Source organism: Alosa pseudoharengus, unplaced genomic scaffold, assembly GCF_046254945.1.
Source record: "Alosa pseudoharengus isolate Yale_2024_CS ecotype anadromous, Long Island Sound unplaced genomic scaffold, YU_APseudo_1.1 YU_APseudo_1.1_scf_17, whole genome shotgun sequence".
Lineage (NCBI taxonomy): Eukaryota > Metazoa > Chordata > Actinopteri > Clupeiformes > Clupeidae > Alosa > Alosa pseudoharengus.
The window spans coordinates 19,384,780-19,408,746 of NW_027468640.1; the positions used below are offsets into that span (position 1 = coordinate 19,384,780).

The following is a 23,967-nucleotide window of genomic DNA, read 5'->3' on the forward strand; positions in this document are numbered from 1 at the left end:
TTAGAGGAAGTCACCACTAAGGAAGTTTGTTACTCTGCTGTGTAACGTTTCCTCATTATGGGATACTCAAACGTCAAAATGAACACCTCCTTAACCTAAACATATTCTAACAATGTAAACCATTTTACAAGTATTACCCCTAACACCTCAACCAACATGTCACATCAATGCCAAAGCCTTTCACCAGTGTAGTAAGAGCTCCCTTTTCTGTCAGACAGAAGAAGGGAAAACACTCTTATGAGAGTAACACTTACCCCTCTTTCTCTTACATCTAAACTCCAGTGGAACTCTGCAGCCATTTTCAATAGACAAGAATCACGACTATTCCACAGAGATTTGATTTTAAGTCCACAAGGAAGAGTTGGGTCATTCCACAGACACTGGAAGGAAAATGTTTCCATTTAGAGAGCGACCAGACAATAAAAAGATTTTTAACTCCTTACTAGAAGTAGTTTATTATACAAGACTAAAAAGTAATGCTAAAAAGTACAACTATCAAAAATATAAAAAATATACCCCAAATAAAATAAGAGTTAAAAATAAAAGTATTTCTTAGTTCTTCCCATGGTAATTAAAAAGTGGCCCTGCGTGACCTTACATCCCCCCCTTCAGGTCTCAATGCTCTGCTTTAAACTCTCAAAGACCCCAAATCTCAAAACTCTTTTTCTCTCTCTCTTTTTATAATCTGTGGTCTGACTATGGTACATTGAACATTTCACCCGATTCTGGTTCGAGCAGGTTTTCGTGCTACGACCCCCCAAACAGGATACTCATGTCTGCAACATTTACGCTTGCTTTTCTGGGTATTGTTCCCCTAAGACATTGTAGTTTTGCCAGAGAAAGAAACATTTCGCGAGCCTTCAAAAAATCCTAAAGAAATCCCTAGTAGCCTGGGGCCTCATGTACAAAGACTTGCGTGGATTTCATACTAAAACATTGCGTAGGCCTACATGCAAACCTGAAAAGTAGCGTTCCACACAGCTTTTCTTTGTACATCCCGATTAACGTGAAATTAAGCGCACATGCACGAGCATTACACTCCACCCTCTCCTCTCACAATCACACTCATTTTAATATGTTAACTAGAAGGACATTCGTGGATGTGGGCATGGGAGAGTTTACATGTTTACAAACACACACATCTGATACAAGCACATGAAAAAGTTTGATGCCGTTTTTAATGTGCCTGTGTCCAATGTGAACAAACCAAAAGGAAAACAATAAATGTAAACATTAGGCTACTTGTTTTTCAATAGGCCTATACATTCATTTGTGTTGATTTAAAAATGTGTCATTATATCTGCTGCTTATCCTACCAGCCGCTGAAAATGTCTGGTCCAGCTCAATCTCTTGGTTTGAAAATCTGGCCCAACTTAATTTTTAATTGAATAGTCCTGCCCTATAAGGTAGACTCGTTGAATGAAATTGTTTTGTCTTGTTCAATTATGTGATCTGAATGAGCTGTGACCTAGGCCTGTTGGCCACTAATTGGATGCACCTGCTCTAGACTGTTTAAAAGGTTGCCTCACTATGCTGCTGCTCTTTTTTGCACTGAGGATAGTCTTCACTGACTGAAACGTTTGTACAGCACTTTTGCACTTTCTTGCACTTTTTGCACACTGTGTTGCCTCAAAAAACATTTGAAAAAAATATGTAAAAAAACTAAATACAGTGGTTTAAAAACCAACCTTTTGTGATTACTTGTTTCTCAGAGTGCAAGTCCTCCGTGCCTATCTACTAAGACTTTTTGACCACTGCACCAGAGAACTTTTCTTAAGAGGACTTAAAAACAAGGCGCAGCTCTACTTCATGCTTTTTCAGGAAATATATGCACAGAGATATAGCACATCTATAAATAGTGCAACCACACTTATGGTCAAACAGGCAAAAACTCAGGGACTGAAAGATGGTTGGTAGTGCAACGGGTGGGAACCAAAATGACACAAACACACACACACTCACACACACATGCAATAAGGAACAAACATACTGTGGATAGTGCTCTGTTATGTAATAATAGTTACAGTTTCTGCATCCATCTGATTCATTATAATGTTGGTTCCACAGCATGTAACCCGGAAAACCTAGACACTGTGAAGACAGAGAAGAGACATCAAACACAAATAACACTTCTATTAATAGTTTAACCATACGTATGCAGGTAGACAAAAACTCAGGCACCAGAAAAAGACACGACACACATACTGTAGGTCAGCATGGGACCCCCATCAAGTGCTCCTTGTAATTAGTAAGTACAATACACAGTATATACTATGGGTAAATGTATACACTGTGTGTGTTTGTTGGTTTATGTGTGTGCGTGTGTGTTGCTTGTGTTAATCAAGTAGTTTTGTACTGTCATGGTTTTCTTAAACGTAAGCCCCAAGAGGCTGTGGTTTAAATTGATTTTAGAACAGCTAAGGGCATTGTTATGACAAAGCAGAGTAAGTTTGCAGGTGTAGGCAAAGTGTTTTACAATGGCTTCGTAACACCGTTCAGCCAATCATAATCAAATGTTAATTATCTGTTTTATAATTGTGAATTAACTCACCATCACTCCAACACTTTTTTTATTTCTCTCACTCACTCAGTCCTGAGTTCATATGTCAACTCGACAGAAACAAAAGGTGAGAACAGCCTGGGCTGTGAGTGCTTTTGTCTTTGTCTTAAACCCTTTATAAATGCATGCTATGTGTCTATGGCTGTGTCCGAAAATGCTGGCTACATGGCAAATGTTGCCTTCTAAGGAAGCGTTTGGTTGCAGCGAGGAATGGATAACGTTACGTTACGTCATGCTGCTTACTGATATTCTGGCAAAGGCGTTCTGTGTTGCTATCTTGGGCATCCGAAACAAAGTTTGTGGCTGGTACCTTGATGCCTGCTAAGGCAAATGACTCATTAGACCGCTGAAAGCAACAGGCAGCTGCCTTCCGTTTCGTGGGCTAGAAGCAACAATAGCTTAAACAACAACGTGGCTTCCTGTAACTATTAATGGAAAAAGAAACTGCTAATCATAATCTTTAAATTGACATTAATTAAGCTGGCTATATGCAACACAATTTATTTATATTCCCTTTGCATATGTTTGGGTAGACTTCAAACGTTTTTGAATTTAAGCTTACAGTTCTGTATTCTTTATTATTATATTTATTTAGGTATTAGTGATACCTCGAAATTAGGCTGCTGTCTGTTAGGGCAATTTATTGTAGCCTGCTAACCCATATGCACAAAACATAATTTCTGAAATGATTTCTTGATTTATAACATGAGATATGTCTCCATGTAGGGTAGTGTCAAATAGTGAAGTGATAGGTAGATCATGTAGGCCTACATGTCACATGAGCCACACATATGAGGGGCGCTGCTTCTTCTGTCCCTCCCAAGCTGCATTAAAATGGTGAGTTTAGCAATCAGAATTTCATTTTTTTTCGGGGTAGAAACTGCCGGACACCAATATAGTCCGCACCCCTCTCAGAAAATACTTACAACGTCCCTGTAGGGAGTTATTTATAATAAGGCAAGATTGTTTCATTTTCCTATCCCACAACCCCCACACTTTTAAAAAGCTTGATACGCCCCTGACTAGGCCTGTTGGCCACTAATTGGATGCACCTGCTCTAGACTGTTTAAAAGGTTGCCTCACTATGCTGCTGCTCTTTTTTGCACTGAGGATAGTCTTCACTGACTGAAACGTTTGTACAACACTTTTGCACTTTCTTGCACTTTTTGCACACTGTGTTGCCTCAAAAAACTTTTGAAAAAAATATGTAAAAAAACTAAATACAGTGGTTTAAAAACCAACCTTTTGTGATTACTTGTTTCTCAGAGTGCAAGTCCTCCGTGCCTATCTACTAAGACTTTTTGACCACTGCACCAGAGAACTTTTCTTAAGAGGACTTAAAAACAAGGCGCAGCTCTACTTCATGCTTTTTCAGGAAATATATGCACAGAGATATAGCACATCTATAAATAGTGCAACCACACTTATGGTCAAACAGGCAAAAACTCAGGGACTGAAAGATGGTTGGTAGTGCAATGGGTGAGAACCAAAATGACACAAACACACACACACACTCACACACACATGCAATAAGGAACAAACATATACTGTGGATAGTGCTCTGTTATGTAATAGTTACAGTTTCTGCATACATCTGATTCATTATAATGTTGGTTCCACAGCATGTAACCCGGAAACACTGTGAAGACAGAGAAGAGACATCAAATACAAATAACACAAATAACACTTCTATTAATAGTTTAACCATACGTATGCAGGTAGACAAAAACTCAGGCACCAGAAAAAGACACACATACTGTAGGTCAGCATGGGACCCCATCAAGTGCTCCTTGTAATTAGTAAGTACAATACACAGTATATACTATGGGTAAATGTATACACTGTGTGTGTTTGTTTGTTTGTGTGTGTGTGTGCGGCTTGTGTTAATCAAGTAGTTTTGTACTGTCATGGTTTTCTTAAACGTAAGCCCCAAGAGGCTGTGGTTTAAATTGATTTTAGAACAGCTAAGGGCATTGTTATGACACAAAGCAGAGTAAGTTTGCAGGTGTAGGCAAAGTGTTTTACAATGGCTTCGAAACACCGTTCAGCCAATCATAATCAAATGTTAATTATCTGTTTTATAATTGTGAATTAACTCACCATCACTCCAACACTTTTTTATTTCTCTCACTCACTCAGTCCTGAGTTCATATGTCAACTCGACAGAAACAAAAGGTGAGAACAGCCTGGGCTGTGAGTGCTTTTGTCTTTGTCTTAAACCCTTTATAAATGCATGCTATGTGTCTATGGCTGTGTCCGAAAATGCTGGCTACATGGCAAATGCTGCCTTCTAAGGAAGCGTTTGGTTGCAGCGAGGAATGGATAACATTACGTTACGTTATGCTGCTTACTGATATTCTGGCAAAGGCGTTCTGTGTTGCTATCTTGGGCATCCGAAACAAAGTTTGTGGCTGGTACCTTGATGCCTGCTAAGGCAAATGACTCATTAGACCGCTGAAAGCAACAGGCAGCTGCCTTCCGTTTCGGACAAACCCTATTTTTGTGCATGGGGTTTCTCAAGTATCTAGCCTGGCTGACACCAGACCGTTTCTCAAATCTCAAAATTACGTTAATTGGTAGAGTTTTGTAGCCTGACGAGCCAGACCCACATTAAAATGTAGGGTCTGGGCACTCACCGTTGGCAGTGCTCAGTCCGAGGGGCGGGATAATCGGTTGTCTTTCAAATTCCCTCTGCACACAATAGGACAGCGATATGAGTCCCATACATAGAGCTGCACAGTCCCGCCCACAGCCAAAACGCGGTTAGGTGCCGGATGTAAGCTTCCCATTCATTTGTCCCATTGACGTTTGGAAAAATCCGTATCTAAAGAGTTTTACAGCATGTCTTAGGCTAACCAGCTACGGCATAACTCATAAGCATACAACATATCATTTCAAGTGAAAAAACGAAGAGAAAATCCAAAAAAAGTCAAAGGTACAAGACTGTGTACATATTTTCATTTCCGAGCAAAGGAACTACTCATCCCATAAACCACCGGGCCTCACTGAAAAATATATAAGCAGCACGAACCAGCGCGAAATATTTCATTTCCAACCGGCGACAGCAGCGAACCCTTTCCTCTAAACAGTGATTTTTATATAGTGAATGTGCAGTTAATAGCAGTTATTTCAGGAGTAATCGTGTAAATAATAGTGTTTTGATATTGAATTTTATATTTATCATCGTGTATTTTATATTGTGTGTGTGAAAGCGGTTAACGTTAACGGCAGTGCTTCATAACGTTACCTGACTCATCCTATGCTGTAATCACTGCTCAGTCGGGCTGATGCATGGTCTGCTCTTGGACCACCATATTCAGTTTATTAATTTGCCGTGAATTATTACACAAAATGTTTATTAAATGCACGAAGTATTCCTAGGTTAATGATTAATATGAATCATACAGTATGAAGGCTACAGTAGCCTAGCTAATGTTAACTAGCACTGCTAGCAGCATTAACATTACAACCTCCCTGCTTAGCTAACTCACCACAACTTTGTAGGTCTTGTCCCTCATGCTGCTGACCCTTACAAAACCCATAAACTGACTCTCGGACACACAACAGTCAATAATGTGACCCGATTTAAAGTGGCCTTCACCCCTTTGGACACTCACTAAAACATAATATTCATACCTGTGTTGCAGCATGTAGGCTAATGTTAGCTGCATTATGTAATGACATACAATGTCGGAAATGCTAAAGGTTAGCCTGTCGGCTAGTGCTAGCCTACCTGAAAAGTTTGAGTGTTAAAAACTAACATTTACAGTGGTCTATTTGATAGTGTATTGGCCCTGACTAAGTTCGTGTGATGTATAAACCCCAATCCTTGTTGATACAAGTACCAATATTCGTCAAGAAAGTTTTTAATCACATTAAGATTTTCGTCATAGGCAGTAAAAAACTCCTCCATCTTTGTCAATATTTTTCCGCTGAGAAAGTTTCAAACTATGACCATAACGGCCTTTCCACCAATCAGAGGCATCACTGTGGGATTGTTCAGGATTGTGTAGGCAAAGATTGTTAAGGCGGAGCAAGATACTTCGTCGTAGTTCATGTCTATGGGCGCGAAATGGGGATCGAATCCTGTCTGCATAAAGAGGCGTGTCGATGACGTATTGATGAGCGTACGTTGCAAACTGCCAACAGCAGCGGCATCAATTTTCTCCAGACTGGAATGCTCAAAAATGCTAAAAATGTACCTGAAATGTTCACAAGGGTTTGAGGATCATGAAAACGTGCCCGAAATTCACATTCCTAACTCTATAGAACTAAGACCTTAGCATATGTGGTAAAATTCTGAGCTATGCCCATAGACTTCAATGGAGCAGTCGCTGCCTCTGCTCTGCATAAAGGGGGATTTTGACCCCCCCCTCGTGCGATCTGGGTTCCCGGAAGTGGCTCCTGATGAAGTATCTTGCTCCGCCTTAACAATCTTTGGTGTAGGTGTTCGTAGTGCCCAGGGGGTCAAGAGCGTGCAGATTAGCTTCGGCATGTTAGCATACGCCATTTTCAAATATGGCGCTGCATGGAGCATTTGGAACCAGCTCCATGCACGAAAATCCGTGTTGGGCACGAGCTCTCATGCGCGTACATGTTGGTGGGCGGGTACCTATCCGGCTGCTACAGCCAAACGTTATTCAGTGCGTATTTCTTGAGGATCCTATGAGAAGACGTGCATATTATGGTTGTTTATCCATCATATGACAAATAAACAAATAAAGAAAATTGTATTGATCTTGTTTCGTTGTTGTTTGTCCCGAACAAACATAGCCTAAACATGATTAAAGACAATAAATTACACAACAGCGGCATAAAGACCTTGTCTCGTTACACCATGGGTCTCCAACACGTTGCTCTCAACCTATAGCCGCCCCATTTAGAGCTTGCCAGAGGCTGAAGCACAAGGCTACTACATTTAAACACAATTATTGCCGCGAGGCATTCCAGCTAAAAAGTAAACCATGCATAATTTTTAAAAAAAATCAATTTAGGCTACCTCGCTATGCAATAAGGTTTCCATTAGAGCACAGCGCACGTTCAATGAATGAAGGAAAGGCCTTGTCTCGCAATAAACAGCTGGAAATTCCAACACTTTTTCAACTACACGAAACTTTACAGTGATCATCAAATACCCTCTAGATTTAAATGCCCATCAGTCTCAACATTTAACTATATAATAAAAGTCAAAAAGTAAATTAAATCCCATACCAAAACCGAAAATCGTCTGCGTTTGATAGCCTGGTATGCCGCTCCAAACAAAACGCATGTCTCACAATAACGTAGCCTACAATGTAAGAAATAAAGGTCTGCCTCGAATAAGCCTACCTCAATTAAATACCTGTGCTTTGCAGCCTAAGTAAATAGCAGACCCTGGACATAATTTAGGATTTACGGAAAGTATGCAATCATACGATGTTGGACGCCAGGCGATGCTCTGGCCGTCTACTGTGCCTCTGACACCGCTGCCTCATTTGGATGGTAACTCCACAGGTGAGCGCGAAGATTGGATGTCGTGGATGCGTAAGTAAACTGTTTTTTGCTGAGTCCGCAGACAACCTTCTCTTTAACCGTTACTTTACCATCTGCGGTGTACAACTCAAAGTAAAGACGCCACATTTTAGATGAGTTGGGGACGTAATTGTCCGCTCAGGCTGACCGTTCTGTGCGTTATCTTCAATTCTATCTTCAATAATATTGAATATCTTCAATATTATTTTCAAAACAGGGTGGCTATTGAGGGCTCTGGCTCCAGTCATTATTGTGGCTACTGGCTATTATTGGCTTGATTTGGTCATGGGCCAACGCTAGAATACGTTTAGAGCACCCGCTATGAGATGGCAACAATAAAATAAAAAACAAACTAATCATAGACTGTAAAAATGCGCTACACTTGGCACTAAAAACCGAATAGTTTATTTATAGTTCGACTACGGATATTTCACGTCATGTTCGAATGCATATTTGCAGCAGAACAGCAGGCAGACCGCTCTTAGTTAGAGCCGCTGTGTTATCCAATGAAATTAAGTTGCGCTTCAGGGCGACTCCACTCGGACTCTATGCGCGTTCCCGAGCAACTTTTCCTTCTTCTTGTTATGAGGCAAGGACTTTATGTGCATTATCGCCACTCTTACTGGAGGACGACTCTCTTTTTACAGAATATCCAATAAAAATCGACGTTGGTCCATGCGTCATATCCAGCTTTGTAACTTGGCGCATGGTCAGAGCTGACTGGCGCTGGATCCGAACCCCAGTGTTCAAGATGGCGTTGACTATGAATTGGCCGGATTTACTAGCCTAGCCTCCACCATTCACTTGTATGGAGGGCGGGACTTAGTCACTCTCTCCAGTTATATATAATACCTCCATTGTAGTGCCCCACGAACTCTTGGTGAATTGTCAATGGAGAAATTGCATTGACTTTTTACATCCGGCATCGGCTGTGGGCGGGACTGTGCAGCTCTATTTTCCCACCAGCAGAGCTAGTTGGCTAGTTCAAACTTTTGCCAACTTAAAAAAAGCTTAACTCGTGGCATGCTGTTCGCCAACAGCAACATCCATCTTCTTTGTTTTCAAGTAGCAGGGAATTCAAGCCAAACCGTTGCAACTCTGCCATCAATCATTATGTTAAGCCCGCCTAACGTCTCTATACATGATTTGATTGGCCTGATAGAAGTTTATTTTTTTAAGCTCACAAGCCAACGGAGAGTTGCTAGACTAGCCCTGGCTGCCGCTAGGGTGCGTCTAGATTTCTAGGCTAGGAGTTTTGAGCAAAACAGTTGTTTGCCTTAGCTATGAAATGGTCTACTATTGACAATACTCAAAATATTTATATTTCTGTGGTAGTGTGGTGAATGTCTCTACAGACAAATCAAAGCATTGTAAACTTCGAAAGTGGACAGAGAGGTTATAACAAAACCTGTTTCTGGAGGAAGGGAATCTTCTTTCATATTGTTCCATAGCGTGAAATCAGTGGGCGCGATTGATCTTACAGCACTGCGCAGATCTAACTGAACATGCGGCATGTTTGTGATTTCAAAACGGAATGGTTTGGAATGTAATTTCAATGTTGCTGATGCAAATGAAAGTTTAGCTTTCAGCTATTTGATTTGTTGACACCCTTATAGCCTGGGAATATATGAACCTTTGGCAAATTTGAGATTTGCTCTGAAGGTCCGTCTGGTCAAGAGGCCAATCAAGCCCATTTCTAATGTCCTTAAAATCCGGGCACGCAAATACAATTGTTAATCCAGCATGGGTGTGTATTTCTTAAACAACTGCATTTAAAACCTGCGTTTACAAGATTGCTGCACTTATTAATGCACCAATTTAAGTTATTTTCTGCTAATGGAAACCCTGATGGAAATCCTGAGTCAATTAACCTTTTCCAGACCACTCTCAATTCCAATTGATAAGCTCTGTGTGTTAACCAGGCTAATCCTCAGCAGTTTCATCTGTTGATATATTCCTCACGTTTTACTGAATGAGACTGGTGGATTTAAGACCAGTTTCTTTGTTGAAGAAACTGTAAATAAAATTTTATATAGAAGTGCAGAGTAATACCTGGATGGTCAGTTGGTCAGACAGTGACGATGAAAGGCTACCAGTATTTATTTTTCATTCAAAATTGTTGATTAAAAATGTATGACCTCACCTTGTATCAGTCATGTTTACACACTGACTCAGAAAGTTTTATCAAAAACCTTTTCAGAACAGGTTTAATTTGCGTTTGTCATATCCATATTGTCAGTAAATGAGGTTTCCTACTGCAGCCTATGTGGAAAAATACACATGAAATTATGGATTTTACTTTGGGAAGGCTTTAACTCAGTGAGGAGACTGAAAACAGCCCTTAATGTGCCCTATATCAGAATGTGAGTCTGATACTGCTTGCACTGGGACATGATTATGGGGTGTTTCAACTAATACAGGGGACAAAAAGCCACCACACACAAGGATAGACTTAACCAATCAAAGCAACGAAATAGCCTGTGAATCCTGTAGGGAGAACAGCCAAAACATCCTTCCTCTCGACAAATGCCGTAATTGCTGTTTTCTGTTAATTTTTTAGTTATTGCACTGTCAATATCTTGTACAACAGACTGGATAGCAACATCTTAACGTCTAGCTTCTTTTAGTGATAGCCTTTTTGTAAACAAAATCAACCGAAGCGAGCTCAGTTGACATGAATGACTAGGCACGGTTGCTTAGCTTACATATCTGCTCATCTATCCATCATCGTATGAAGCCTGCCCAGACGATTTGATTAGTCCTCACAGTTCTCAAGTTTTTATAGAAGCTTCTCAATGGAACAAGTCCAGACCAAATTCGCTCTGTGCACTTGCTTAGTGACGAACTATCGTTTTTGTTTTGAAGTCGGGATACTCATTTCCTGTTCGCTGTCTCAACAAGCACCTGAAAATGAGTGCTTCAGTTGTACCAAAACATAAGAAATATGTATGCAAGACTTTTAAGTTTCTTAAAACCGTAGGTGGCTCTAAGGAGCATTGCTGTGTGCCCCTCTGTGGGTCATCCCTATGTTCCCCGGGTCCTATGTTCCCCGCTCGGGGTTAGGGTTATGGTTAGGGTTTTAAAAAAGGGTCCTATGTTCCCCGGTCCCATACAAAGCGGGGAACATAGGTACGCTCCCGTCACTCTGTTGGGCTTCTAGTCGATGTAAAAGTGATTTGAGCTTCCACCATTTTCCTAAAAATGCCAGCCTTCATGCACAATGGCTGCACAAAATGAGCACACGTTTGGTACAACTAAAGCACTCATCTTCAGGTGTCTATTGACAACGATGACAGCGAACAGGAAATGGGAATGCCGACTTCTAGACAAAAACGGAAGTTTGTCACTACGCTAGTGCACAGAGTGCATTTCCTGACCTCAAAGGTTGTGGGCGGGTATAAATTCGGGTTTAAATTTAAATTCACTAGATACAGACTACGGAAATGTTTATATGTCTATATGAATGTCTACTGTATATGAAAACAAAAACTCAATTTTATTGTAACCACATGCATAAGTTATCAAAATAAATGCAATGATCTCTCTTTCCACATGGTATAATTAATGAACCTTGACCTGAATAGCAAGGAAAATTGTTGAATAATACAGATGTTGTTTTTTGTTTTGTTGATGCCATCACAGCTCCCCCTACAGCTGCAGTGGTGGTGGTGTCTCCTCAGAGTCCTTTTTACTCTGGAGATGAGGTCACTCTGAGGTGTGATATAGCAGAGTACACAGACTGGGATCAGTATTTCTGGTACAGAAATGAAAGCCATGTTCCCAAGATCAATGACATCATCACCATCAGACTCCCAGAGGAGGCGGGTCAATACCAATGCTCTGGATGGAGGAAGGATCACCCCCAGACGTCCTACATAAGTAGTCCTACTGATATAAAGCACCACGGTGAGTCAACATTCAACATTCAAAACAATTGAATTATTTTGACCATTATTTAGAGCATTTGTGTCAATCTTTTTTTGAAGATTTTGGACACTACAAAATTACTATGATGTCAGACTAGACTACCTCAGACCTACCTCAGACTCCAGAGTGTTAAAGATTCTGTTCACTTCCTCTCAATTTAGTTATTTTGTGGTGGGTAGAGAGCTTTTTGTGCTTCTACAGATGTTTTTGTTCCTCCTATGTCATCGTCACTTGCTGCAGGAAAATCCTCACCTATTAAAAACACACACACAAACACACAACGGTATTCTCATTAGATCAGTTGTTGCTCTAGCACATAATTCACAACACTGCTTGTCATTTGTTTTGCATCATCACAACAAATGCTAAGAAAATGTCCAGTGCAGACTTTAAGAACCATATACTGTAAATGACAGCCACACCCAGTTGTGAGAAAAATGTGAATGCAGAGATTCAACACTGTATAGGCTGCAGAACTTAGGGTATGCACAAGTTATACATACAGTAGGGTATGCAATGTTTATTTATTTTTGCAAAATATCAATCAATGAATCAATATCATTTATAGTTTAGTGTATAAAGTATCACTCAAACCACTCATAAAAACACACATCAAAAGTCTTATGTACAGAATCAAACAGTAAACATCTCTTTGGCTGCCTTTTCATTTTCATTTTTATTTACATTGTGCTGTTAGTCACTATATTATCATTTGTGTTTCTATGTACAACCACAGCGTCCCCTAAAGCTACAGTGGTGATGTCTCCTAAGCCTCCTTTATATTCTGAAGAGAGAGTCACACTGAGGTGTAACATAGACAACAACACAGACTGGGGTCGGTATAACTGGTACAAAAACAACAGTCCAGTTCGCAGAGAGTCTAGTAAAACCATCACCATCACCCTCCCACAAGCAGTGGGTTCGTACCAGTGTTCTGCAGAGAGGAGGGATCGTCCCCAGGCATCCTTTATGAGTAGTCCTACTGATATTACATTACATGGTGGGTCAACATTTGACATTCAGCATAATTTCATTATTTGAGACCAAGCAGGTATTGCTTTTTTACATTACCTAATTATGCTGACTTTTGTTTTGTTTTTCCTCACAGATCCTCCAACAGCTACAGTGGTGGTGGTGTCTCCTCTGAGTCCTTTTTACTCTGGAGAGAGAGTCACTCTGAGGTGTAACATAACAGAATGCACAGACTGGGATCAGTATTACTGGTTCAGAGACAGCAGCCCAGTTCCCAAGATCAGTAAGATAATCACCATCACACTCCCACAAGAGGCGGGTCAGTACTGGTGCTATGGACAGAGGAAGGATCGTCCCAAGACATCATCTACAAGTCCATCGACTAAAATTGCAAACCATGGTAAATCAACACTGGACATTCAACACAATTATATCAATTAGTAGACCTTTGTGTGGATAGCTGTGTTTGGCTAAAGGCCAATTTATAGTCCAGGCTACAAGTGTTGCTCAACAAAATGTGAACTAAAAGTGACACAATTTTTATCTGCTGGGGTGTCGCAGAGCTTGTTGTTATACATAAAAAAAAAATTCAATGATGCAGACGTTGTCGTGTGGACTATAAATTGGCCTTAGATTTACTGACCTTTTAAACTTTGTTCTTTGTGCTGATATTCACTGCATTGTTATTTAGTTTATCTTTACTCCCACAGCTCCCCCTACAGCTGCAGTGGTGGTGGTGTCTCCTCAGAGTCCTTTTTACTCTGGAGATGAGGTCACTCTGAGGTGTGACATAGCAGAGTACACAGACTGGAGTCAGTATTACTGGTACAGAAACACCAGTCTAGTTTCCAGTCAGAAAAGTGCGACCATCACAATCACACTCCCACAAGAGGCTGGTCAGTATGAATGCTCTGGACAGAGGAAGGACCGCCCCCAGGCATCATCTTTAAGTGAGCATCGTCACATTTGGTATAAAGGTGAGTCCCCCTTTTGCATTCTACACATTTACATTACTTTTTATTCACTATGACATGCCACATGTGTATATGGGAGGGGTGAGTGCAAAAGTATTAAGAGTGACAGCTATCACAGTTGTCACAGCACTTATAGTAATACGGTGTGCATTGTAAACCATAGGTCATTATGAGTGGTCCAGGATATTTTTTTTATATTTGTCATAGTTATTTATTTGAATTCAGCAGAATGAACCCAAATATCACTGGTGCTAACTAAACAATTGTATTTATTATATTTGGGAGTTTACCTTTATGACATTTTGCAAAAAGACACTCTGCATTATGCACCTGGTACATGTGTGATTGTTGTCTTTTAGCCTGACTAAAAATGTATTTGTGCACTTTGTGTCTGTGCCATAAATAATCTGTGACACACTGGTGACATTAAATCCCAATAAAACAATAGAGGAAACCCCAGCCCCTTCAATCAGTTCAAATACAGTGCCACCAATCTACACTGGAAACTCAGTTACCTTGAGATGTGACATGGACTGGTCTACTGGATGGAGACAGACACACACACACACACACACACACACACACACACACACACACACTTTGTGTGTCAGCCGTGGCCTACTGGTTAGCGCTTCGGACTTGTAACCGGAGGGTTGCCGGTTCGAACCCCGACCAGTAGGCACAGCTGAAGTGCCCTTGAGCAAGGCACCTAACCCCTCACTGCTCCCCGAGGGAGCAGGCAGCTCACTGCGCTGGGATTAGTGTGTGCTTCACCTCACTGTGTGCTGAGTGTGTTTCACTAATTCACGGATTGGGATAAATGCAGAGACCAAATTTCTCTCACGGGATCAAAAGAGTACCGGTATATATACTTACTTATACTTACTTATACATACACACACACACACACACACACATAGGCACGCACACACACACACAATCCATATTTTGTACCACTATGCGATACATCTAGTTGGTACATAATATTGTAACATACATTATTACATATTGGAATAATTAATTACATGGTAATTGCTGTCTTTTGCAGACATTTCAAAGGCTGTTGTAACTCTGATGTCCAACTGGTCAGACGTCTTCAGTGGAGAGACATTGCACCTCCAATGTAACATACAGGAGGAACACCAACACAAACACTGGCAGTATAGCTGGTATAAGAATGGAGATAATCTAGTCGGTGTGAGCTCGGGGCCAGATTACACAGTCATGCATGCCAATGAGTCCCACAGTGGAATCTACTGCTGCAGAGGAACTCGCAGAGGAGATTCAGAGACCAGTGAAGCTGTCAGAGTAACTCTATTAGGTAAGTGGATGCACAGAGTATTATAAAAAGTCATGTTTCTCAATGCCATGTGACATGTCACTCCTGAGTGTTGCTGCACAAACCTGTTGCCTTTTGTTTTAATTTGCAGAAAAACCAACGCCAGTTCTTAGAGGACCTCCACAGACCTGGCTGACTGAAGGAGACTCAGTGACTCTGAGCTGTGAGGTTGGAGGCTCCACTACAGCCTGGAGATTCCACTGGTACAAGACTGCCCTCTACAGGCCTGAGCTGCCTCAAGTAACTCAAAGTGGAAGATATTATGTAGAGCTGGTGTCAGACAGCATCAGAGGAGCTGGAGGATCCTACACTCTCAGCCCTGCTGCTCTTAGACACACAGGGGTTTATGTGTGCAGAGCAGAGAGAGGAGAGCCAGCCTATCACACAGAGTTCAGCAATCCTCAGCCTCTCTGGGTCACAGGTAAGCTACACTCCTTTCAGCCGGATAGTGTGTTTTAGAATCAACTCTGTCCAAATCAAGGGCATTGAAAGTGTCTCGTATGCCTTTTCCCCCTGTTTGTCTTAGGTTTGTCTCCTCCATCCTCATTGGTTGTCTATCCCAATACAAATCAACATTTTACATTTGAGTCTCTGTCCTTGAACTGTGAGGGGAGTGGGAACTCTACTGGAAGGACACTGAGAGGTTTCTCAAGAAGAATAGACCACACAAAATGTCCATCTTGCTGGACAGAAGTGAGTGTTTACTGGTGCCAGTCTGATTCTGGAGAACAGAGTAATCCTGTCAACATCACAGTGTATGGTGAGTAAACTGTCAGAACATATCTGAACAAGTTGCACCACACTTTTCAAAATCATTCCAAAATCATTCCTCCAGTTAAAGGTACACGTCTATTGGCCGTTTCTCAGTTCAGTATTGCAGCTGGGACAAAATGTAGCCTGACTTTTTACCAGTGCTGCATGGAACTGATGTACTACATACACAACTTGTGCTCTATTTAGGTGGCGATGTGATCCTGGAGAGTCCTGCCCATCCAGTGACCGATGGAGATCCTCTGACTCTGCACTGTAGATATCGCAATCAGTCATCAAACATCAGTGCTGACTTCTATAAAGATGGGACACTCCTGCAGACCTCCACCACAGGAGAGATGACCATCCCTGCAGTCTCAAAGTCACATGAAGGCCTCTATAAGTGTAGCAACCCAGAGAGAGGAGAGTCACCGGAGAGCTGGATCACTGTAAAGGGTAAAAATAATGACACATGGAAATATAACTAACCTCATCTCGATGCTGATGTGATTAACTTGTCATATCATTTTCAGCCCCAGATTCAGGATCCTCTCTACTGGTAACTGTGGGTACATTTGTTAGACTGGTGATCATGTTTGTCCTCATCATAATGCTGCTTCTGCTGTATCGCTTCAAAAAGCTGAAAGGTAGGTGCTCTTCAAACATCCAGCTGCTGCAGTAAAAGTGATTCAGGCTAAAGGATTAATATTTAAGAAAAGTAATGTTTTATAGCCCAGTAAAACACTGCTGGCATGATGATATTTTACGTCTCTCTGCAGGTACACAGAAAACACAGACGTAAGTTTAAATTCCCAGTAAGCTTACATTGTCCACTGCTGAGATGTAAAGTGTAAACATGTAACATGTAAAGTGGGCCAACTAAAGTACTAGACAAACCAATCAATTTTACCTGAGTATTTTATTTACATCCATGATGTCATTGCAGATCTCTAACTCCCTCTAGTGGTCAACAACAGGGATGTACAAAACATGGGTCAAATCAGGAGGACAGTGAGGCTGCAGGAACTGATCATGGGCCTCAGGCAGAATATATGCCTCTGCAAAGAGGTCAGATAGTTTACATACGTTTTCACTTCTGCACTTTTGACTATAGAATTGTCCTACATCTCCAATAACTATTATCTTCTATTTGTACTGTAGAGACCGCTGATGTTTATGACACCATAAATGCAGAATACATACCTCTACAACCAAGTGAGCCTACATTTATTATGACCGCCGCGCAGCGAAGCGGCGGTCATATAGGTTTAGTCAGAATTTTTTTTTTTTTTTTTTTTTTCGCATGCCCAAATTTCCGTCAATGAGTCCCGGGACACTGAAAGACCAGGGTACACGAAACTTGGTGGGCATGTAACCCCACATGGATAGCATGGAACCATCGTTAGTAGGACCATTTTTTTTTTGTATGTTGATCTCAAGGGGCCATGTCAACCCATTCCATAACCACTCATTTCATGTATAGCGCCACCTAGTTAAACACAAAAAAGTAAAAATGAGGTGTTGTAATCACAGGTATCTGTGACCTAACATAGTCAAAACTGCACAAAATTGGAAGTGTAGGATCATTATGACACCCTCTGTATGCACGCCAAATTTTGTGGAATTCCGTTCATGGGGGGCCACACAATAAATTAATTTATGTTACTATACACCAACTGGCCTGTAGGTGGCCGGAGACAGTTTTCTGTGAATATCTCGAGAACCGTAGGGCCTAGGAGGTCCACCTTTTTTATGTATGTTGGTCTTAAGGGGGCATGTCAACCCATCCCATTACCACTTATTTCATGTATAGCGCCACCTAGTTAAAAATTAAAAAGCAAAAGATTAGGTGTTTTCATCACAATATCTCTGGCTGACAAGGTCAAAACTGCACGAAATTAAAAGTGTAGGATCATTATGACACCCTCCGAATGCATGCCAAGTTTTGTGTACTTTCGTTCATGGGGGGCCTTACAATAAAATAATTTATGTGTTCATTTAGTGACGTACACCAACAAGGATTCCCGGGACACTGAAAGACCGGGGTACACAAAACTTGGTGGGCATGTACCCCCACATGGATAGCATGGAACCGTCATTTTTCATTTTGATCTGTAGCCCCCCCGCTGGACTGGACCCCCCGAAAGGAGGGTAGGGCAGACACAGTTCTCTGTGAATATCTTGAGAACTGTAGGGCCTAGGATGACCATTTTTTTCCGTATGTTTGCCTCCAGGGGTCATGTTAACCCATTTCATGTGCACACATGTGCACAAACAGATACACACACACACACATACATTCACAGTAATCATACGTATGACACATACTCACACAGTAGACATATGTACGCTTGCATGCACAGGCACATACGCAGGCACACACACAAGCACGCACACACACACACACCCACACACACACACACACTCACACACACACACACCCACACACATAACATAAACATAACACAAACAATCAAGAATTTCTCAGAATTATGAACAGGCAAGATGGAGGTGGGGTTGTATAAAATTAATTTTACATGTGAAATCTATGAACTAATCATGTTTTGGTACTTGTTGTCTAGCAGATACCAAGAATTGAGTGTGGATAATGCAATTTAGTGAGACAGTTAGAATCATATAGGCCTTTCAGCGTGATTTCTGTTTGTGGAAAAAATGTGCTGGACTGGGCGGCGGTCATATTTTGTACCGCTCTGCAGTACATCTAGTTATTATTGGGATAGGTTTCAGTTTATTTCATAATACCTACAGTAATACTACATGAACAACAACACTATTTATCATAACTCTACTTTAGGAACAACAGACATATATGAAACTATGAAAATATCACATGGGCAAGGGGATGGTAAGATACAATGTATTACTAATTAAAGTTTCACGTTATATATCACACAAGGAATAATGTAGTGAAATGGGATGTTTGGTATATTGAACATAGATTGGTAGGCCTGACTAAGAATGTTTTTGCTAATTATCATTATTCCATAATCTGGTAGGCATGGTAGAATAATTATATCAATGATATCAAATCTTATAATCTTCACAATTTACCATAAACTTGCATGGCACGGTGAACTAATGCAAATTCTGTGTTTTTCCAGGCACAGAATAACATGTAATCACAATTTTGTAATCTAACACAACATTCCCTTCCAATGTCTAGGTAATGGAGAAGAATATGAGGAAGTGGCTTCTTTACATCCAGGAGCAGAAGCATGAGTTTCTCAAACAAATGCAGGAGTTGGATATGTCTAAATGCTTGTGTACATTATAAAGGTCAAGAAATTATGAGCTTTGATTTACAGTATATGTATGTTGTGGAAATACTTTGTTTTAATTACTGGTAACTTTGTTTTGTCTGATAATGTAGGTGTTTTGATGTATATCATCTTGGCGAAAGTTTACCATGCGATGGGGATTTGCCCTTCTTACGTTTGAGTATAGGCTTTTTAACTGTGACTGTTTAACAATGACAATATATGGCAATCTCCATGTACATGTAAATAGTTTTGAAGCAGTATGTTTGCCATAAAGGTCATTTTAATATTGCAGTTGTGGGTATTCAATTTTCCTTTTACCACCTCCTTTCAACTTTAGAGAAACATAATCCTTGATGTTTTATTAGATTAGATTAGATTAAATTCAAATTTATTGTCATTGTGCAGAGTACAAGTACAGAGACAACAAAATGCAGTTGTCCCCTATCTAGCATAAACAAAACAATGTATTGTTTTCAGTATCACCTTCTATATTAGGCAATATCATAAATATTATATATACAGTAGATGTCGGCATTGGCTTCTCAGCATGCATCAATGCTGCCGCCATCTTTCTCCAGTCATGTGATGTTCTGAACAACCTCTGGTTGCATCCTGAGCAGCTTAAAAGATGCCTGACTTTTGTGCTACATTTGGCTGTTCCCATGCCAGGGATTTGAAAACTAAAGAACATGGAGTAACATTGCACAGATGAGAAGCTGTTTACACAGAACAGGCCTACTATGTATTATATTTATTTTCCTCCACGTAAATAGTGTTGAATAATCAATTTTTACATGTAATTTATCTACCTTCAAATTTAAAACAACATCGATGGCCACTGATTGAGCAATGTAGGTGCTTTAAGGCTTTATAGCCCAAAACTCCTACAGCTTGTCATTACACTCCACTCTTTTGCCAGTAAGTGTTAACTGGAGAAACATGCATCATTGCGTTGACGTATTCCACCTCATAAGCTTAAGTGGACAAGGGCACATCTATATGAGGCTGATGACTGCATCTGCCAGGTAAAACAGCAGATTGATTGCAGTGAGCACTGCCACAGCAGCCTTTTTATCCCAGAGACATGATCCAAGTCCATGGCAGGAAGGAGGTCGATAGGTCTCATTAGTATAACGACAATTAAATTGGTACACAGGCCAGATCACAGTTGCTGTCAGATACATGACCACAGCCAGTATGGAATAGGGTGTTGTGAAGCGTGAATACCATTTTGTACAGTTAATATTTTTTGTCAACGTTGCAATAAATGACAGAATAAAACAGAGGCTGTACGTCACCACACACAACTTCAGAGGAAGGGAATGATCATAAGAAGATGTGTCACTGATTAATACAAAGATGAAACAGGCCACAAAGACCTCTGGGACCTTTAGTATGCCTTGAATTGCAGTCACCCAGTCATTTTCATCTGACTCAGACTTTGCCAGGTATACCACGGAGCCTATGAAGGAGAAGATAACAATGGCGATCCGGTGGTTATGCACGTTTTCTGTAACACTTTGGCTCTCTCCCAGGTAGATGCTGATGAATCCAATTGTGGCAGACAAGCAGAAGAGAAAGGCAAATCCAGCAACTGTCACAGAGACATTGGGCAGAAGGTGACCCAATTGTTCTTGAAAAATGTAATCAGCAAGATCACCAGGGTACTAAAGAAACTGAGGAACCAGCAGGTAAGAAACAAACCACGGGCTGTGGCCAACTCTCCACTATGAATCGCGAGACTAAACGTCAGACATGTAAGGAACAGTTGAACTACGCGTGTAAGAATCAGTCCAATTTCTCCCATGGTGGGGTATCTTAAATTCTTGTCCGTTAAAAAATATCAAGTTTTACTCTCGCTTTCCTTCAAAAAATCAGAATGCAAAAAATACAATGGAACATGCTTGAAAGTTGATGTAGATTTTGGCTGGCATTTTGAGGATGATTAATTGAAATCAAAGCATCTCTTTGTTTATTTAGTGTTTCAGATGAGTCTGCAAGAAGATAGGGAACACAGGAAAGAAAAGAGATTCATTTACAAACAATATTAGACAGGTCATCTGCTGGAAAAATTAGGCCTATTTTTTGGTCAAAGTTTTCTCCATGCATCAACCAGCATTTTTGATGACGACATAGCCCCACCCCTAAACCCAGCCACCGCACTTGACCTGACACTGCTTGTCAGAACAAACCAAACCATTTGTTTTCACATTAAAATTTTATTCTTTTTCCCGTCTGTGCACGCGGCAGCCTTTTGTGGCTAAGTTAGAAGCATACCGTAAGCTTAACTTAGTTAAACATTAGCTAACCTATGCATGTTCATTTCTCCAGTGTAACTTGCTTTATACCCAACCTAGTGCAAAAATTAAAAGTATTTCCACATATATAGCAGTCACATACCCTGAAAATGAACTAAAAACTGAATTTTCCATAGTCTGCTTATCTCACGTGACTGCTTTAGCCTACTCGGTGAACTCGACAAACTGATACTATGTGAAAAAAACTCTGGAGTATTTCTTTATGCATAAAAGATGTTCATTTCCTTACAGTGTATGGGGACTTCCCAGAAATATCTCTTTCAAGGAAAAAAAAAACAATAGGTACTGGATGGACCGGTTATTGCATTTTGACAAGTTGTGCCACAATCAACAAAGGAAGGAAGCTGCTGAGAAATAATTTTTAATCTGTCCCATTGATTTCTGGAAGTAATCTAATCTAATGATGCACGTACTATCCATCACCTCTAAGTTGCTCCCATGAACCAAAGGCACCTATGCAGTACTAGTATTTGGCTTCACATTTCCCCATTCAAACCCTTTGGTGTAGCTCTGTCCACTCTTTAACTTGTCTATACTGTACTTATCACCTCCATCTCAAATATAGACTATACTGCATGGAGTAAATTAAATCAAAACATCATACTAAACATAAAATTATCCATTGTTGTGCTTCAATGGAAGTCATTAACAGTACTTTGTAATGATTTGTCTAAACTGGCACACACACTGCAAAAACTGCTTAATAAAATCTAACCAAGTCTTTTTAATCTTATATCAAGATCAAACATCTAGTTGCAGAGACTTACCTCTTTCTCGTAAAATCATTTGACTTTGAGTTTGATTTCTTTTAAGACATCTCATCCTGAAAATAAGCAAATTTGTCTGCCAGTGCGTTAAACAAATTCGTCCTGAACACAAGCAAATTTGTCTGCCAGTGTCTTTGAGAAAATTTGTCTTGATAAGACTTGAGTGTTCTTAAATTAAGTCAAAATTATCTTTCGAAAGAGAGCTAGGTAAGTCTTTTCATGCTAAAAACAATACCAATTAGATTTTTTTTTTATCTTAATATAACATTAATAACACTTGAGATTGTTAGATTGTATTTTTTGCGGTGTAGCCTTAAGTTTTCAGGCTACTATTATAAAGGAGAGAAAACTCTACTCTTGGTAGCCTTTTAAACCATTAAGGGTTTTTTTTTACTCTGTAAAATGTTCTGTTTGAAATCTGCTCTACAGCAGTGTGTACACTGCAAATAATTAAATCTAATTGTTATTAATCTTACATTAAGATCAAAAAATCTTTTTGGTATTGTTATTAGTATGAACAGACTCTTACGAGAAAGCGCTAAGTAAGTCTCTTTATACTGAAAACAATACCAAGATTTTTTGATCTTGATAAGATTAATAAGACTTTATATTATATTTTATTACATAAGCAGTTTATGCATTGTTTAGACACAAACCACTTTCAGTTTCTAAACAGATTCCTTTTCATTGATACTTTTGAATAACTTTCTTATCAAGTTAACGCACCATTTCGTTTCAGCTGAAGTATGTCGGTAAGGTCTACTCTTTACTCTACTCATAGCACATGCCTCCTCCTGATTCCTGAGACGACTGGCAATCGCTCATCTGTCTAGCCTGACTCATTTTTTCTACACATGCCTCATGTTCAGCTACCTATAGCTGCAGACATTGCTGTCTAATCTGTCTCCATATCTTTTCTTAAAAACACACCGCCAAGAACGCCTGCCCTGCAAAATCACTTCTGTATTGGTGGTAGGTTTAGAGAAAAATTCAGCATGTTTAAATTGTATCGCAATAATGCCGATAACCGGGGCCATTTAGGTTACTATAATCATGATATCACATGTGAAAGAGTTGAGTGCCTTTTTTTCGGGGATGGGGGGGGGGGGGGGGGGGGGTAGTGGGTAGTGTCCCCACCAAAGCTCAGACCAAACCTACGACCTTGCGTTTGTCATTTGTCATTTGACATTTCACTGTAAAAAATGTCCGTAAAATTAACTTTGAAATGCTGTAAAATAGCTACATAAAAATACACACACTTTGCCGTAACTCCACACCCATTTATAACTAATGCACACACTTTGTCATAACTAATCCTCACACATTGTGCAAGACGTTTCTGAACATAGCACACGCTAAAGAGATACAATATGCCGGAAATGGAATTTCCCTTCTCCTGATTCCTGTCAACGCTCAATCTCTCATATCAGTCTAGTCTGACTCGTTTCTGTTCGACACATGCCTCTTTTGCAGCAGCATATAGCCGTAGACAATGCTGTCCTTTCCATCTCCCTATCTCTTTTTTGACACACGCTGCCAGGAACTCCCACCCTTCAAAATCTTGCAGA

General features: G+C 40.3%; 1 protein-coding gene across 1 annotated transcript; it reads left to right on the top strand.

Moving 5' to 3' along the window:
* The first annotated feature begins 11,291 nt into the window (after positions 1 to 11,291).
* Positions 11,292 to 19,328, top strand: LOC143127043 (Fc receptor-like protein 5). Its single transcript, XM_076288345.1, has 12 exons — positions 11,292 to 11,319; positions 11,714 to 11,977; positions 12,735 to 12,998; positions 13,107 to 13,370; positions 13,681 to 13,947; positions 14,993 to 15,265; positions 15,375 to 15,704; positions 15,810 to 16,043; positions 16,244 to 16,489; positions 16,567 to 16,680; positions 16,998 to 17,101; positions 19,218 to 19,328. The coding sequence occupies exons 1-12, from the start codon at positions 11,292 to 11,294 to the stop codon at positions 19,326 to 19,328; spliced, it is 2,499 nt and encodes an 832-aa protein (XP_076144460.1).
* The last annotated feature ends 4,639 nt before the right edge of the window (positions 19,329 to 23,967 follow it).